The following is a 17668-nucleotide window of genomic DNA, read 5'->3' as shown; positions in this document are numbered from 1 at the left end:
CTTCTTTTAGTGAGCTTTTTCTTTCTTAAATTGAGGCCTTTTTTTTCTAATCTACTGCCTCAAATAATGTTAACCAAACTAAATTATCCCAAAGAATAAAAGAAAATTTAGAGACTATAATCAGTGGCAGTTATGATTTTTAGTTAATTTCCTGAAAAATGTGATTTGATCTTTTAGTTTATAGATTTAAAAGATTTTTTGACCTTATGCATTCATTGGCACATAGCTATGGAGCACCTACAGTGCGTTTTTCAAATGCTAGCTATATGCTAGTGAGCAAAACAGACACAATCCCTGCTTATAAGGAACACGCAGTCTGATGGAGAACAGAAAGCCAATAAATTAGCTTATAAATAATTTCAAGTTGGATTAGCACTAGGAAGGAAAAGAACAGGGCTTTAAGATAGAACAAGGAAAATTTTAATTTATTGGATGGTAAGGAGCTAGGCTCAGAAGTATGAGGAAAAGTTAGTCAAGCAAAGATGGAGGGAATAGTCATTTGGGGCAGGAAGACCAGGACGTGCAACGGGACTCAGGTGGGCAAGAGCATAAAGTGTTCTAGGAACTGGAGACATCCCATGGCTCATGGGTAGTGAAAAAGGGGTAGAGTAGCAAAGGGGTTTATGGGTCAGCAGTACCCGCCTTGTTTCAGAGCCTTGATTTCACTTGGAATGCAGTGGGAAACCTTCCATGACAGCTGTACTTCCCTCAGGTCATTGAAAATGTTTCTAATCCCTTACTTCAAGCCTTTCAGAGAATCTTCTTAACCCAAGATGTTCACTGGGTGTGGCTGGAGGTCAAGTAATTTACCCTTAATTAACTCTTACATGGGAGTTGGAGCAGAAAGAGCAGTAGGGTCCACCCATCTACCTGGGAATTCACCCAGTCTGCTTTCTGGTGGGTGATATCATAGATATAATGAAAATATAAATAAACCATAGAATAATTTTTACATTTTGGTACATTTTCCATAGTAACTGTTTCCTTATTTGGGGGGAGTGCTTTCCCTGTGTTGTTTGAGTATATTTGGGGAAAATTTAAACTTACTTCCTTTTGAAGATGATTGAAGATATTTTATTCTTAACATTTTTCAAACCAAACTTGTATTTTTTCTTAAATATTTTATTTATTTATTCATGAGAGACACAGAAAGAGAGAGGCAGAGACATAGGCAGAGGGAGAAACAGGCTCCATGCAGGGAGCCCGACGTGGGATTCAGTCCCGGGACTCCAGGATCACGCCCTGGACCAAAGGCAGACGCTTAACCACTGAGCCACCCAGGCGTCCCCTAAACTTATATTTTATTGAATTTTATTTTCCATTTTTTCAGAAGAAAGCATTAAATTATAGGAAGGCCTAATGATTTGCTTTTAAACAGATAACCATTTTTAATTAATTATGTGAAAAATACGTATTTTATAAACGCTACCTCATTAATTTAAAGGCCAAGTAATATTATTTCCTCAAGAGGTGAAAGATATGGATCTACTTAATCATACTAGCCCCTGTCTTATTTTAGACCACTCTTAAAGCATGTATAACTTTTTTTTTTAATTTTATCAGAAAATAAATTAGTGAAAAGTCACAAGATTCAACTCTTCAATTCTTCAAACCAATTGGCTTGCAAAGACCAGGAAATATTCTATTAATGTGTAGCTCATAGCAGTTTGGGTGGGAAAGGAGCATGTGGGTTTTTTATCTAGGAGATTTTTTTTTCCTACTTCAATATACTCTGAAAGAAACTTTAACCTAGAGGCATGTGACTGCCAATCCATTTACATAAATATGAGAGCTCTTGGATTGAGTAATTCAATGATTTTGAGGCTATGATTACTTTTTTTAATTATCACACATTTTTAAAAGCTGCTCTTTCCCAAAGGGGAAGCATGAATGTTTCCACCAAAAATAATTTGAGATGTTAATTACTGTAAGTTGTGAATAATCATTTATTATAATTGATGTAATATTAATAACTCCCAGGTTGTGTGCTTATTCTGGGAAACAGAGATTTTGATGGAAAACATAAACAGGTAGCATACTTAAAAGGAAACTCAGGTACAATACTGCACTAGGTGTGATGTTTTCAAATTAATCTTTTTCTTTTTGGCCTAACCATAATAGTTGTCATTTGGACTGAGCTATTAGGATTTGGAAGCCCTGCAAGAACAATGGAATCATCTGAAAATAGAACAAGGAAACTTTCTGCCCTCTTAGATTTACTCCAGAATCCTAGGATAGTGTTTTCCTGTGTCAGTGATGCCATGAATCTGAAAGCATTCTTCCCTCCATAGCATTCTGGGGAGCAAACAGCGTTGGCAAACTAAGAAGTCCTCAGTCAAAAGCCTGCAGATAGGAAAGGGCTTAGAGAGAGTGGAGAACAATGTAAGTAGAGCCAGTTGCCCCGGGCAGGGGGCAGAAGCGGTAATGCCAGGACAGGCAAATTCACTGAGTCCCCGATACCCCCAAGAGACTCCATCTCTCGGAAGAATGACTACTCATTGGTACCGAAGGGGACTGACAAACCAAGGCTGGCTTCTATGTGGCCAGCCTTCTAAATTTATTTTTAACTCAAAAAAAAATTTCGTTAAATGCTGAAATAAATTGTATGAAAATAAATTAGGGAAAATGTATATCTCCAGTGAAATCAGGTAAGCTTCATTTTAAAAAGTTCTCATTACGCAACAGAGCTATGTCAAAGTGCAAGGTTCATAAAGCAACCCTATCCTTTAAAATATCACTTTATTAAATGAAATAGAATATTTTGTGGTGAAAGCAGAGTCCCCCAAAGCATGGGTAAAAGGATGACATTGAATTCTGGCCTTCAATAACAAAGCTAACTTATGAAGTGATTTCACTTTTAATAAATCTCTCAAGTCTAGATTTGATGTATCCAATGAATGGAAAGCAGAAGTACATAACAATTTGTCTGAAGACAAATTGAAGACAAAGATGCTAACATACGTGGAGTCCAGCATTGTAGTTGGCACTTTCTCAGACATCTCCTCATTTAACCCTCCTGGCAACCTGCAGAGATAGATGATTATTCATTTCCACTTCATGCCCCTGGATTTGTGGCTAGTAATCAGAATTCCAATTCAAATCTCAGACCCTGCAATCACAGCCCCACCGTGTCCCTAAAGCCATCTCTTATCTGGGTTCTTAAATGTGGGGTCAAGAAAGGGAAATGATCTTCCAATGAGAGGTTTCTTTTTGGTTCAAGGTACTAGACCAATTTCCTTTTTTTGGAAAGCATACCAAAATAAATAATTCATTACTTATAATTAGTGTGTATCCCACCACCCCCATTGAGATGCCATACGTGATTCTATAGCAAATAGGATCTATTTCTTCTGCCATTATTGTTGGAACCAGGCTAGCTGTGATCCTCTTAGTATAACTTACCTAACACATCCCTGGAGCCTAGAGATGGACTTCAGGCTCAGAGATTCTAAGCAGAGAGTTGGAGCACACACAGCTCATAGTACCAAGACTGGGCTTTGCCAGACATTCTTTTGAAGTTGCTTGGCTCAGTGCCATACAAATACTACAAAGAAGCTCCTTTCCACTGCAGCCCTTAAAGGTTTTTTTTGCTCTTTTTTCTCATTCTCTGTTTAGAGTAAAAGTTTTCAGGATAGAAAATACTTGAAATATTACAGATCAGAAGCAAGACTCTGTGCTGTTTTCACATTTTGGCACTTTCAAAAATGAGCAATGGAAACAAGAAATAGGAAGTCAAAATCTTCAAAAGGTTATAACATCCAAGGAGTATTGCCTTTAAACTACCAGCTCTCAGCTTCAAATTCTTTAGTTTTATACTGTAGTTGGCTCTACTCCCCAGAAGGTGTTTCACAGCAGAGAGAAAAATGTGCCATTTTCCCTTATTGTCTATGCAATCTGTTGAGCATATTGGAAGTTTTGGAAGTAACTTGCATATATGAAGCGTTTAGAGACTCAAGGAGTCCTGGAGGAAATATGAATGACTAGGACACGTGACAAGCCCAGGGCTTATGATTCAGCCAGTGTTGTAGGACTGATCTCAGCCAATTATCTGCTCAGCTAAGAAATCGTGCGGAATTGGAACTAAGAATATCAAATGTAATTTTAGGCTTCTGCTATCCCATGATATAATAAGCATGATGGCTGAAAAAGTTCTGAGCAGCCATCCAGGAAAAAATAGCATGGAACAATCAGTAAATAATGTGCTCAAGAGTTTAAAAGCATTCCCTCTACAAGATATTATTTTCATATCTTTACGATTTCAAATTTATTTCAGGTTGTTAGTACTTGGTTGCTGAAAATAAGATGCCCTAACGATACAGTACATTTTCAAATAAATGCTATAATCTGCCTGCTTAAATTTTGATAGAAATAAAAATTGGATATACGGACTTTTAATACATTTTAATAATTCTTATTATTGAAAGTTAGGAAATTTGGAAATTATTTCTAAATATAAGTAAATAAATCGTAATGATTAGCAAATCCTGGAACCTGTTATATAGGCCTGAGATGTAGTTTCTGTACCACATTAGAAGCCAAATATTGTTTGTTGCCATCATCCTTAAAGCTCATTGAAATATACCAGAATCCAAGTGCTAAGCAGACTTACATACCCTTGTGTATTTAAGGAGATATATTTAAATAAGGCAGATTTCTAAGCCAAGACACTGGAAAGACAGAAATGAGAGTATTTATGTTAGCATTTCAATGAGAAATATGAGGCGAGGGTTTGAAATACAAAAACAACCAGAGGTGTAAATGAAACCACGTAGAATAAAGTCTTGGTGAATCTGAAGCCAGCTCTGTAGAAATAATTGTCAGGTAATTGTATCTCTTTTCAGCTTTCAGAAGAAAAAGAAAAGAAAATGAGTTTATATTATTAGGGACTCTCTTAAAACCATGAAAACCAGTGTTCGAAAGGATGCCCCTAGTCTTTGGCACCCAAGGAAAGAGCTAGGCTACTGTGCTCTCCTTAACCAGAAGAAGAATGCACTACTGTAGATTTTTTTTAACCGGCCTGGAATTAAAAATGGTTTTCTGGTAAAAGTCATTAATAAAAACTTAAATTAACCAAAATGCTAACTATGTGACCATCCTAGATAATTAAGGTTGTGCTTCATACAGGACTGTTTTCCCTTATAATTGTAAAGCATAAGGTCCTAACGCCTTTCTTCTTTTTTAACTTATAAATATATTGACAGAAGCATGAAAAGAGTCTACTTGAAAGAATTTCTTCCAAATAATGTATCTGTACTGTAATGCTTTGTTTCTATTTCAGTGGGGGTTTTTTGGTTTGTTTTTCGTTTTGGTTATTCTGACTTGTTGGAGGGGAGTGTATAGATAATTTGTATTATGCAGTAACGGGTGTTAGTGCCTTTGATTTATCTAAATCAATGGCAAGGTTACCTAAGGGATAGTGTAAATTCAGTGCCTACTGATGCATGAAACATTCACTGCCTCCCATCCTCCATCAGCTTGGTCTGGCTAATTCCCCTCCATCCCACTGTGCTACCTCTGTGACCCGTCATGTCTTCGTGTAGGTGTTTGTCTCGTCCGTCTTATCTTGTGTCTGTCTTGTCCAGTTTTCCCTGCAGTTTCTTCCTGTGTGTCTGTTTGTAGATGAAGGGGCTGAGGATCAAGTGGGTCCTCTACACAGGTTCCCCAGCCACGAACCTGCCACCAGCGGGGAGAGGCGTAGACTCCTAGCCCCCTCCATCTCGGTGTCTGTGCCTGATGATGACCCTTCCAATTCCGATGAGGAGTACTATGAGCATCCTTTGTTCAGCTCACAATGGACTACCTCTAGTGTGCTCCCCAGTGTCCCAGCGCAGAGTGCAGAGGCCCACTTAGGCCAGGAGAAAGGTGAACCAAGCATGGTCCCCTTTTGCTCCTCCTCCCCAGCCTGCAGCTTTGACCACATGCATCATACTCAGTGTACCTTCGGATGTGGGGTGGGAGGGAAAGGAGCCTGTTTTTTCCATATGAAAGTGAAGTCCCTATATAGTTTAGATGTCTGGCCAAATACCTCATTTGAGGCATATGGGTATTTTCTTTTCTATATAATTGCTTCTGAAAAGAACGCCAAAAAGGGGAAAGGGATGGGGAAGGAATCAAAAAGAGTTCAGTAAAAGTATGACTCCTTTCTGCTCCCTGAAAATAAATCAGTGGGGGAAGAATATATCCTCTTAACTCAAACTGAAGAAGAGGACTCTGTATGTAGTCCTCTATGTACTATATAGTTTTTTTCCTCCTTGGATACAGAATATTACTAGGGCCAGACTTAAATAGAATCAAGCATTTTTAGGAGCATGTCAATACGATAGCTCTTTAAAAGAGAAAGATCGTGAATCTGTGTTGGGCAGAATGCATGTTACAGAACGAATATATTTCTCCAAATCATTTAATCATCTACAGAAACTACAGAGGCTCCCCCCAGGTGAATAAATATTGGCTCACATCAATATACCTGGGCTAAAGTGAAAGCAGTGATCCAAAACCTTTGTCATTCCAGCCTCATAAAGCTAACAGACCCTAGTGTATATAACTGGCCGTGATGAGGGCAGTGGGCCGAAATTTACCTCTTTCTAACTAGGTAGCTTTGTAAAGGAAAACAAAAATAGAGCCAAAACACATTTTGTGGAGGTGAAGAGCTTATTTTCAAATAGAGAAAAGTGCACTTGTGTGCATGAAGAGTTTATTTTCATACAGGACTGTATTTAACATAAGGGCAGATAGTTCCAAGCCAATGGGGAACAAACTCATTCTTTCCAACTACATTCATGATAATAAACGTCTTCAAGGATCCTTTGGAAAACAAAGAGCACCAATGGCTCAGACACTCTAAAAGAGAAATATAACCCATGGTAAAAAATAAGTCCTTCTAATAGTGTAAACTTAATAACAATTAAGAAAAAGATGGGGAATTTCGAATGAGAAACGAGTGTAGTAGAAATAAACATGATTTATACAAAATGAGGAAATGGAAAGCCAAAAGGTTACATGGATTTGGAAAATAAATTGATTGACTTGATTAGACTTTACCCAAGAAGGTGACATTAGTAAAGCAGCTATAGTAGAAGTCTCGTCTGTAATTACAAAAATGGCCTTAATAATAATTTGGAGTTTGAATTTTTTAAATGTTACTTATGTAACTAAATGACAAAAATGAAAGTCCCTGAGTGCTAAATGGGGGGGGGGGGGGGGGAATAGATGAAGCAGTCCTTTCTTCCCCCATCCCTTGCCTAGGAGTTTTAATATCTTTTACAAAAGAAAATCCCTTTCCTTTCCATCTGAAGTCTTTCTCACCAGGCCATTTAAACAATGTTTCATAAGAACCTTTCATTTGTAGAACTATAAAACAGCTTATATATTTCCCTCTAATTTCTTAAGCAATAAAATGGGATTTATTTTACTGGCATTTGAAGTGCAAAATGAGAAGCAAATGAACACGATAATTCATGACCTTCATAAGTGTGCATTTTACATTTTAATTGTTAACATTTTTCCACGTGATATACATCCTTTGGGAAGATATTTTGGCAGTTTGGTTGCCATTCAGTTATCTCAGTGGTTTGGTTTTGAATTGCACAATAAGACTTTCCAGGTAATGGGCACATTTTCTTATTCAGGATCAAGGGGAACTATACGTGAACTAATTATTGGTATTTCAAGGGTGTAAGCAATAACACCCAATAACAGCTGTGTCCCAGAGGTAAACTTTTTTCAATGGTAAGATTACCTTTTACCCAGACCTTGCTTTTCAAAATATTTTGCTTACTCCTTGAAATTTTCATAGTCTCCCATGTCATGGAATGCAATGAAGATAAAATAAATTGAGTGAGGAAGTCTTTTGCCTTAAAAATATTACATACATAAATTATATCGAAATATAATTTAATACTTTAAATACTAAATACTTTTGCCCCCGAATACTAAATAAGATAGTGTTGGTGGGTTCCATGAAAACTGTTAGGGTAGTTGATGGCTCTCATTTTGAAGCTGGGTGTTTTTTATTCCAAAAGATTCTTTACTAAAGTTTGCATGTTTTAAATAAAGTAATCAGAAATTCATATGTAGGGGCTTACTGCATTGGAGAAAACAGCACATGTCTAGCAAATTTAAAGGTTTCTTTCAGTACATCAATGCATCTGTCTTTTCATAACCATCTGTTATCCAGCAGCACCATCTCTTATTTCCAGCAAGCTTCCTACATGTGTGCAACTTACTGCCATTTCCACTAAGGGTAATAGAGCAATAAAACCCTTTCAGCTCTCAAGTTTTAAACTAAACAGCCTTTTAACGAGACTGTAAAAGGCATCATTATTAGCAGATTATATAGAATAACTTCCCAAGCAATACATAATGCACATTGCATTAGAATATTAATCTGTTCATCCAAATGGTAAAAGAGGTTCTCGTGAGGTTGATGTAATGGAGCTGAAAGTGTTCCTTGAATAGTATTTCTGCCATTTCGTGTATTGTTCTGTGGTCGTGATGTCAACATCTTTTTCATCCCTAAGAAGAAGAAACGCTAGAGGGAACAATGGCTGAGGAAGAGACACCTGCCACTCTTCCTGGGAAAGAGTGCGGGGCTGCCAAGGCCTCAGACCAACCCCAGGGCCTCAGTGAGGGCCCAGCGGAGTCTAGTGTGGAGGCCCACATAGCTCCTGAAGAGAGTGCCCCAGCAGGGGCCCCACAGGAGAAAAGTGTAAAAGAGGTCACCGAGGTGTCTCCAGAAGTAACAATCCCTTCCTCTGCCAGGGAAGGTGTGTCTTTCCTAGGATTTGCATGTGTTCTGTTGCAAATGATCTCTCCAGCAGCTTACCAACCTGATGCCTTTCCAATGCTATTCCATGGCTTGGTCTTCTCATGATCCTGAGACCGATGTTGTAGGTTTAATGAGCAGAGTGTGGCTTGCACAGGTGCTGTGTGGCAGCTAGGTCTTCCACTGCTGCAGCTGATTGTTGGTTTTACTTTGCCATGATACAACACGCTTTGCAGCCAGGCTGACGATGCTGTGTGAGCTTTTTGTCCGCCCCGCTCCCATCTCCAAGTGTTTGCCAGCCACATTGCTAATACATGTATATTTTTATTTTTATTTTTGGGACAGCGATTCATATGCTTTTCTTTCAAATCGTAGACTCGGATTTTGGCACATAGAGGCTTAAATGGTAGAATTGTTTTTGTTTGCAACCGCAATGTGCTATATTTTTTATGCTTCGATGAATTCTGGTTTGGTTTTCCTAAAAGCTCCTGCTGATGCTTCTCATACCATTTCCTCTCCATGGCAGCCAACGTCTTTGACCATCATCATATCTCTTGAGTTTTCATCCATCTAACCTTTATTAGAAGTTCATGAAGTATTTCTTTTCTATTGTTACAACAGGACACACAAGTATATAAGGTAATGATGATCCATACACTTGCTCTTTGAGCGATGACTGAATTTTATTATTTTTTCCCAAATTCTTTCCAGATAATTACATTTAGCTCCAATGACCACAACAAAATACCTGTGACCTTAAAACACAAGTGAGACTCTGAAACCTTTTTAATTGGTGAACAAACAAAAATAAAGAGCCATTTAATTTCTATGAAATATCTCTGAAGCCACAATTAGTGCCTCACCATCGATCACGAGGTCATGACCAGGGAGAGAAAGATATTATAAAGATCGGCTCTTTTTAAAATTTGTATTCACATGACCTCTCAGTATTAACAATATAATTCAGATTTTCTTACATCTGTCGTAAGGTCAACTGATGATTCGGGATTAAGAATTTTGAATTTGTGGTAGAAATTGCCTTGTCAATTTTTTAGGTCATATCGTATAAAGTTAATAGCAAATATTTATATTCCTGAAATTTAATCTCAGATGATTCCTTAAAAAATTATGTCAGTAACTTTTCAATGCTCAAAAAATTGGTCCTGGCATTTGTAAATCAAGTTAATTGAAACTATGAATACTTACTATGGATTAATTAGCCTTCTGCCCTTGGCCTGCCAGTTCGTTTTCAAATGACAACACAAATGAAAAAGCTCAGTGGACATTCATCCGTTTTTCATATTTAGTCCTTAAAGTATTTTTGTATCTAAATATTACTGATTCAATATTCCTTAATTTGTCATTTACGTAGAAGGCACATGAATTTTCTTTCTACTACGTACACATTACATACTATTTAGGAGAACCCAAACAAAGGAGCAAAGAGTATTCAAAATACACAATTCCTGTATGCATTGATTCGCAACAGGAGTCCATTTCAGCAGTAGTACAAATATATCTCGATCCTGACATTTTCATGTTGATTTTTAAACAGGTAGCATGCTTGCATGTTCCATAGTTTCGTTTTGTTTTCTTACCCTACCATTCATTTGTCATTTCAAAATATAATTTTAAGCTTACTGCCTGAAAGCACTTGCCTATTATCTGTTTAAAAATCAACCCAATTACTTCAGGTTTATTTCCAGCCTCGAAGATGGAGTTCCATGATCAACAGGAATTGACTCCTTCTCCAGCTGAGCCATTAGACAAGAAAGACAAGGAGTCAGAGAAACAAAGTAAGCCTGGTGAAGACCTCAAACATGCTGCCTTAGTTTCTCAGCCTGAGACAACTAAAACTTCCCCTGACACAAAGGACATGCAAGGCACAGAAGAAGAAAGAGCACCTCCCACTCTGTTTGGGCAGCCTCTTGGTGCCGGGCTGGAAGACATGAAACAGAAGACAGAACCGAGCCTAGTGGTGCCTGGTATTGGCCTCTCTGCAGAGCCCCCCACTCCAAAAGAGCAAAAGGACTGGTTCATCGAAATGCCAACAGAAGCAAAAAAGGACGAGTGGGGTTTAGCTGCTCCCATCTCACCTGGCCCCCTAACACCCATGAAGGGAAAAGATGTACTTGAGGACATCCCAAAATGGGAAGGGAAACAGTTTGATTCTCCCATGCCAAGTCCCTTTCAGGCGGGAAGCTTCACTCTTCCTTTAGATGTCATGAAGAATGAAATCGTTGCAGAAGCATCACCCTTTGCCCCTGCCTTTTTACAGCCAGATGACAAAAAATTTCTGGAAGAAACCAGTGGCCCAGCACCTGCCAAAGATAGTTCTAAAGCTGAAGAGCCCCCTAAGGATAAACCCGACAAAGTGGCAGAAGCACCAGCCTCAGAGGCAACCACCTTACCCAAAGATGCCCTCATTCCAACTGTGGAAGAAGGTGTCCCAGAGAAAGTTTTGGGAGAGGAAAAAGGGGCGATCAAGCCAGAGAGCGCACAGGAAAAAGAGCAGGAAGCTACACCTACTGACAAGGAGTCTCAGCCAAAGCTTGAAGAAAAAACAACCATTTCTGACAAAGAAGCCATGCCAAAAGACAGTGAGCCCCCAAAACTGACAGATGGAGAAACAGGCATCATTCAGCCCTGCATGGAGCACGCCCTCTCAAAAGAAGAACAGAAAGGCCAAGAGCCTACCACAGATGCATTATTATTCGCTGTCAGTTTGGAACAAGCAGTAACCGATTCAGCCATGACCTCCACGACCCTGGAGAAAGTCGTGACCGAACCAGCTGCAGCAAGTGAAAAGAGTGCAACCCAGGACCTTTTTGAAGAAAAAGTTGTGGACAAAGATACTAAGGTTGAAGGGGCTGGGGCTGCAACATCAGCTGAGCTTGACATGCCATTTTATGAAGATAAGTCAGGAATGTCCAAGTATTTCGAAACATCTGCCTTGAAAGAAGAAGTGACAAAGAGCATCCAGCCGGCCAGTGATTACTACGAACTAAGTGACACAAGAGAAAGTGCCCTAGAGTCTTTGGATACCGTATCTCCCGTGTGTAAAAACGGCGACAAGGAACTTGAGGCAGGTAAAGAGCCCCAGCCCAGTGCTGCAGCGCAAGAGGCAGGGTACAGCACTCTTGCACAGGGTTATCCTACCGATTTACCCGAAGAACCCAGTTCTCCTCAAGAAAGAATGTTTACTATTGATCCAAAAGTGTATGGGGAGAAGAGGGATCTCCACAGTAAGAATAAGGACGACTTGACGCTAAGCAGGAGTCTAGGACTTGGCGGGAGGTCTGCAATAGAGCAAAGAAGCATGTCGATCAACTTGCCCATGTCTTGCCTGGATTCCATAGCCCTCGGATTTAACTTCGGTCGGGGACACGATCTTTCTCCTCTGGCTTCTGACATTCTGACCAACACTAGTGGAAGTATGGACGAAGGGGATGATTACCTTCCAGCCACCACGCCTGCCCTGGAGAAAGCCCCATGTTTCCCGGTAGAGAGCAAAGAGGAAGAACAGCCGGAGGGAGAAAAGGCTCCGGGAGAGGACAATGCTCCAGTCGAGCCATCGTGTGAGTCCCCTTTCCTCGCCAAAGATTATTACAAAAATGGGACCGTCATGGCCCCTGACCTGCCTGAGATGCTCGATCTGGCAGGCACGAGGTCCAGATTAGCTTCCGTGAGCGCAGATGCCGAGGTTGCCAGGAGGAAATCGGTGCCATCGGAGACCGTGGTGGAGGAGGCCAGCACGGGCCTGCCCCCTGTCACCGACGAGAACCACGTCGTGGTTAAAACAGACGGTCAGCTGGAAGACCTGGGCTACTGCGTGTTCAACAAGTACACGGTCCCGCTCCCGTCGCCGGTTCAAGACAGCGAGAATCTGTCCGGGGACAGCGGGTCCTTTTACGAAGGCCCCGATGACAAGATGCGGAGAGACCTCGCCACGGACCTCTCGTTGATTGAAGTAAAACTGGCGGCTGCCGGCAGAGTCAAAGACGAGCTGGGGGCTGAGAAAGAGGTCTCCCCGCATGTCCCTGGTGACAAGCCGGGGCCGGCTAGGGAGTCGGAGCAGGACAGGAAAGCCAGCGAAAAGCTGGATACTGTCCTAGAAAAGAGTGAAGAACATGCTGATGCAAAGGAACACTCCAGGCCAGCGGAAGAGGCCAGCGACAAGGCCGACACGTCTGGATTAGGAGCAATCTCCGAGCACCCCCCGACCGCAGCAAAAGATGCATCCCCTCCTGCAGCGGAGACAGCTGAGAAAGGGCTCAGCTCAGTGCCAGAGGTCGGGGAGGTCGAACCTTCCAGGAAAGCTGCACCAGAACTGGATTTTGTTGCAAAGAAAGCCGACCAGGGTCACGTGGATGTTCACATCAGCGACTTCGGGCAGATGGCCGCGGGGCTGACCCTAGATGGGGGACAGGAGACGGAGCTCCCCCCCGAGGTCGGGCAGGATCTCGCCCCGTCCACGTTGGCGCCTCCGGGAGTCGAGTTTGGCCCCGTGAAGGAAGGCGCCCGGGCCAGCGAGACGGAGATCAAGGAGAAGGTGGCCAAGCCTGACCTGGTGCACCAGGAGGCTGTGGACAAGGAGGAGTCCTACGAGTCCAGTGGCGAGCACGAGAGCCTCACCATGGAGTCCTTGAAAGCCGACGAGGGCAAGAAGGAAACGTCCCCGGAGTCCTCTCTGATCCAAGACGAGATCGCCATCAAATTGTCCGTGGAGATTCCCTGTGCACCTGCTGTCTCAGAGGCCGAGCTGGCCCCGGACGAGGGGGCCGACGTCCAGATGGAATTCATTCGGCAGCCACAGGAGGACAGCAAGGGGACCCCAGATATCTCCGTCACACCCTCCGACGTCCCAGAGCAGGTGCCCGAAGCCACCGGCATCGAGCCCGCAGAGGCCCGGAGCGAGGAAGACGAGATCGAGGCCCAGGGAGAGTACGACAAGCTGCTCTTCCGCTCTGACACCCTTCAGATCACCGACCTGGGCGTCCCCGGGGTCAGGGAGGAATTTGTGGAGACCTGCCCTGGCGAGCACAAAGGGGTGATCGAGTCCGTGGTAACCATCGAGGATGATTTTATCACCGTGGTGCAAACCACCACCGACGAAGGGGAGTCAGGCGCCCACAGCGTGCGCTTCGCAGCCCTAGAGCAGCCCGAGGTGGAGAGGAGACCTTCTCCCCGCGCCGGAGAAGAGCTCCACCTCAAAGAGCTCCACGTCGATGAGGCCGCCGAAGCCCAGGCCGAGCCCAGGGATGGCTCCCCGGAGGCTCCAGCTTCCCCAGAGAGAGAGGAGGTTGCACTCTCAGAATATAAGACGGAAACCTATGACGATTACAAAGACGAGACCACCATTGATGATTCCATCATGGATGCTGACAGCCTCTGGGTGGACACTCAAGGTGTGCATTATTTTTTTTTTAATTTTCTACTTCCAAATAAAACAATTTCTTTTTCGTTTTAAACAGTTTAAAAATGTCCCTTTATCTCTGTTCTGCATTTTGTTAAATATATGAAGGATCTTGTACATCTGTTACTAATGCTTTCGTTGTTGTTGTTGTTGTCATGGTTTGCTTTGATCCGCAGATGATGATAGGAGCATCATGACAGAACAGTTAGAAACTATTCCTAAAGAGGAGAAAGCTGAAAAGGAAGCTCGGAGACCATCTCTCGAGAAACATAGAAAAGAAAAGCCTTTTAAAACCGGGAGAGGCAGAATTTCCACTCCTGAAAGAAAAATAGCTAAAAAGGAACCTAGCACAGTCTCCAGAGATGAAGTGAGAAGGAAAAAAGGTTCATTTCACAATAACTTCTTTAAAAATGTTTTTGAATTCATTGTTACTCTTTTGTAGAAGAAACTTCCTAACAGTGGTAACTAATTATTTATGAAATGTCGTTCGGTTTTGCTCCAAGTGTGTATTTTCTCCTGATGGTATGCTTTTTTTGTGTTTTCTTTATTCGTAGCAGTTTATAAGAAGGCTGAACTTGCTAAAAAAACAGAAGTTCAGGCCCACTCTCCCTCCAGGAAATTCATTTTAAAACCTGCTATCAAATATACTAGACCAACTCATCTCTCCTGTGTTAAGCGGAAAACCACAGGTGACTCTTCAGTTCTGCAATGTGGCTGGCAAACATAGACATGTTTTTTTTTTTTTTTTTATCTCATTCCTGTAGCGGCTTCTTCATTTTGTTTTTCTTCCAAGAACCTTAGCAGTCATGAACAATTTCGCTATTAAGTGTCTTGTATCATTATTCTTTTTTTTTTTTTCCCTCCCTGCAGAAGAGGTCATGACCATCTGTTTCTTTGTCATGCTCAGACTTAGCAGTGATTTTTATCTTGGCATTGTGCTCTAGTGTCACGTTCTGGGGATTCCTCTTTTCATTCTGTGTGTTTGGTTAGACAATGACGATGAATATAACCGTGGTATGCATTCTCATTATTTTGCTTATTTATCTCTCTCATGCTTAAGCCCATACTATATTTGTCCTATTTTCTACATGGTTACTGCCAAATCTGTTACTGATGTTGATGATTTTGCCAAGGATGGATAGTGATTTCAAGATTGAAAATGAAAAGCAAATCTGGGATAAAACTGTGATTGCAAAATTACTTTGCTTCGGATGAAAGAAAAAAAAAAGGAAATTGTCTGGTCATCCCATCAGATTTTATTCCTCGTTCCCAAAATTAGCAAGGCTTTCAATTCACTGTACTACATCTCTTCACTGACATTCTGTCATTGGGATCTTCTTAAATGTGTTGGATTCAAACTGCTAATTTTCCTACATAATTTAGTATTCTGCATTCCTAGATAAAACTCCTTCCCCCCGAATTTCTTGGAACGTAGGTGTATTTCAATTTTGCTACCTTCTTATTTTGTTTCTGTCTTCTTCAAATATACTTGTTTTTAACTCCTTAAAAAAGTGGTGAAGTGAAAGAGAGAAACTTGCTACAAATCACAATAAAAACTCATACAAATATCCATAATGCAAACTCTATTCCTAAACTTCAGTGCAAAGTATTTGCATTAAATGTATAATTATCCTAGGATAATCTTAATTTGCAATACATTTTATTTTAGCATTTATTAAGTAGCACACTTGCAGGCTACAAAGTAAAATATCAGATTGCTAAATGAGAAAGGAATATTTACCTTCACATTGTATATTAGAAGTGCCTTTATATAAACCTTCGGATAGCTTTAAAGGTTAAGAGCAGCATTAACCTTTGTAAGAAAAAGAAAATCAAGGTAATTGATGGTTTTATGATAGTCAATAAAATTCCAAGTATTTTATATTTGTGTTCTTCATATGGGAATCATCTCATGAGCTTTCCTCCAAGAACTAATCTTTAAGGCAATATTTGAAAGTGTAAACCTCATGAATTATACAGAAACCTTGATGATAAAAGTTCAGGATGAAGAATGCTTCTCGGTTAGAAATTAATATGACATCTCCAATTCTTATATCAGATCTTAATTCATCTGCATTAAAATTGGAATTTTAGTTCTAATTAGACAAATGCTTGGAGAGGCAGACTCTTGATTTGGGCATAAAAATCCTATATCATGTATTAGAGAATGAAAGAATATATCAGGATTGTGGAATTTTAGAGGAAACATCAAATGGTTTGGTGAAATGTGTGACATGTCATTGGTATTTGATTTACCACACTGAGAGTGAATTGCCTATTTAACTCGTTCATTAAAGGAAATTTAAGATCTTCGGACTAATTAGGATCTTCCCTTAGTCTGTTCAAATATTAAGATACTCGGGCAGAAAGCATACATCAAACATGGATGTCATTGGCTAAAAGGAAACTATGTCACAGAAATTTAAGAAATATTACAGAAATATTGGGAAAGCATCATTTGCACTACTTCTTAAAAAAAAATCACTCCAGAATCTTGAATAATCTTACTATCCATCCAGTCCTAAATAGCATAGAGCATCCTGTAGACAGTTATATTTATGTCAGAGCTGCATGTGACATAGAAACCTTTTGGAAACTCATTCAGAGTGCTTATAAGCATAAGCTCCCTCTCACCCCCTGCCCCCCACCCCCAGCCCAGGGTTTTCTCTCTTATGAAAGAAAACCAAGGAGGAGGAAACTACACAAGCTTGTGCCTTTCATTTTCTAAGCACAATTTTTAAATAGGGATAGTTTTTTTTTTCCAAAACACAAAGGATTGTTTTCAATCATGAGACATATTCGAGTTAAGTCAGGTAAGTCATCAACAGAAAATGTGCTGGAGATAGTGGAGTTTAAAATTGAAACCAGAGGTATAAAACAGCAGCAAGAGAAACAACAGTAACAGATGTGGTAATAATTTCATACAGGAAGTGCATGTGTAGAACAAGTTCTATATTACTGAACTTAAAATTTCTCTCGTGTTTTCTTTCTTTGACAAGCTATTTCTCATGTGGTACGTTTCACGTCAAACAAGTGTGTCATTCATATTGTGAAATGAAGGGATGCAGAGGGAAAGGGGTTGGCTGGTCATGACGGTTTGGAATATGAAATGTAGAAATAACTGTAGGTATGCTATTGGCTACAAAAAGAGGGCTTGGGATTCTCCATGAACACTCTTTAATATCATGCCAACCCTAAAAACCAGTCACTCCTCCCCCTTTTCTTAAACACTACGGCATTTGGATTATTGTTCTGTGACTTTTGTTCTAAAGGATCTACGCTCATGTAGTAACAGTATTTAAAGGTAGCTTGGTATAACCAATAGGAAATTACTTGATGTGCTTACCTGTGCTTTGGTAAACACTGGCTTATATTAATTAGCACACACTATAGTAGGAGCCACATGCTAGAATGTTCTTAATTCCTGTTTCTTCAGTTACTGGATTTGAATCTCGAAATAAGCAAAGTTTTGCTTTGTGTTAGTCTGT

The 17668-nt window shown here is 40.6% G+C and overlaps 1 protein-coding gene across 25 annotated transcripts in view; it reads left to right on the top strand.

Moving 5' to 3' along the window:
• The window catches only part of MAP2 (microtubule associated protein 2), a 294547-nt gene that overhangs the window by 243657 nt on the left and 33222 nt on the right, over positions 1-17668 (top strand). For 5 of the 25 annotated variants that reach the window (XM_077884945.1, XM_077884946.1, XM_077884943.1 and 2 more), the window contains 4 exons: positions 8520-8765; positions 10459-14172; positions 14357-14563; positions 14735-14869. The exons of 5 other annotated variants lie outside the window; for them this stretch is intronic. In XM_077884945.1, the coding sequence (XP_077741071.1) occupies positions 8520-8765; positions 10459-14172; positions 14357-14563; positions 14735-14869 (4302 nt within the window). The remainder of the gene's footprint in view (positions 1-8519; positions 8766-10458; positions 14173-14356; positions 14564-14734; positions 14870-17668) is intronic. 15 more of the 25 variants (XM_077884962.1, XM_077884951.1, XM_077884960.1 and 12 more) reach the window with 5 other exon arrangements.

Source organism: Canis aureus, chromosome 36 (assembly GCF_053574225.1).
Source record: "Canis aureus isolate CA01 chromosome 36, VMU_Caureus_v.1.0, whole genome shotgun sequence".
Classification (NCBI taxonomy): Eukaryota; Metazoa; Chordata; class Mammalia; order Carnivora; family Canidae; genus Canis; species Canis aureus.
The sequence above is the reverse complement of the archived record's forward strand: the minus strand, read 5'-3'. Positions and strand labels throughout refer to the sequence as shown.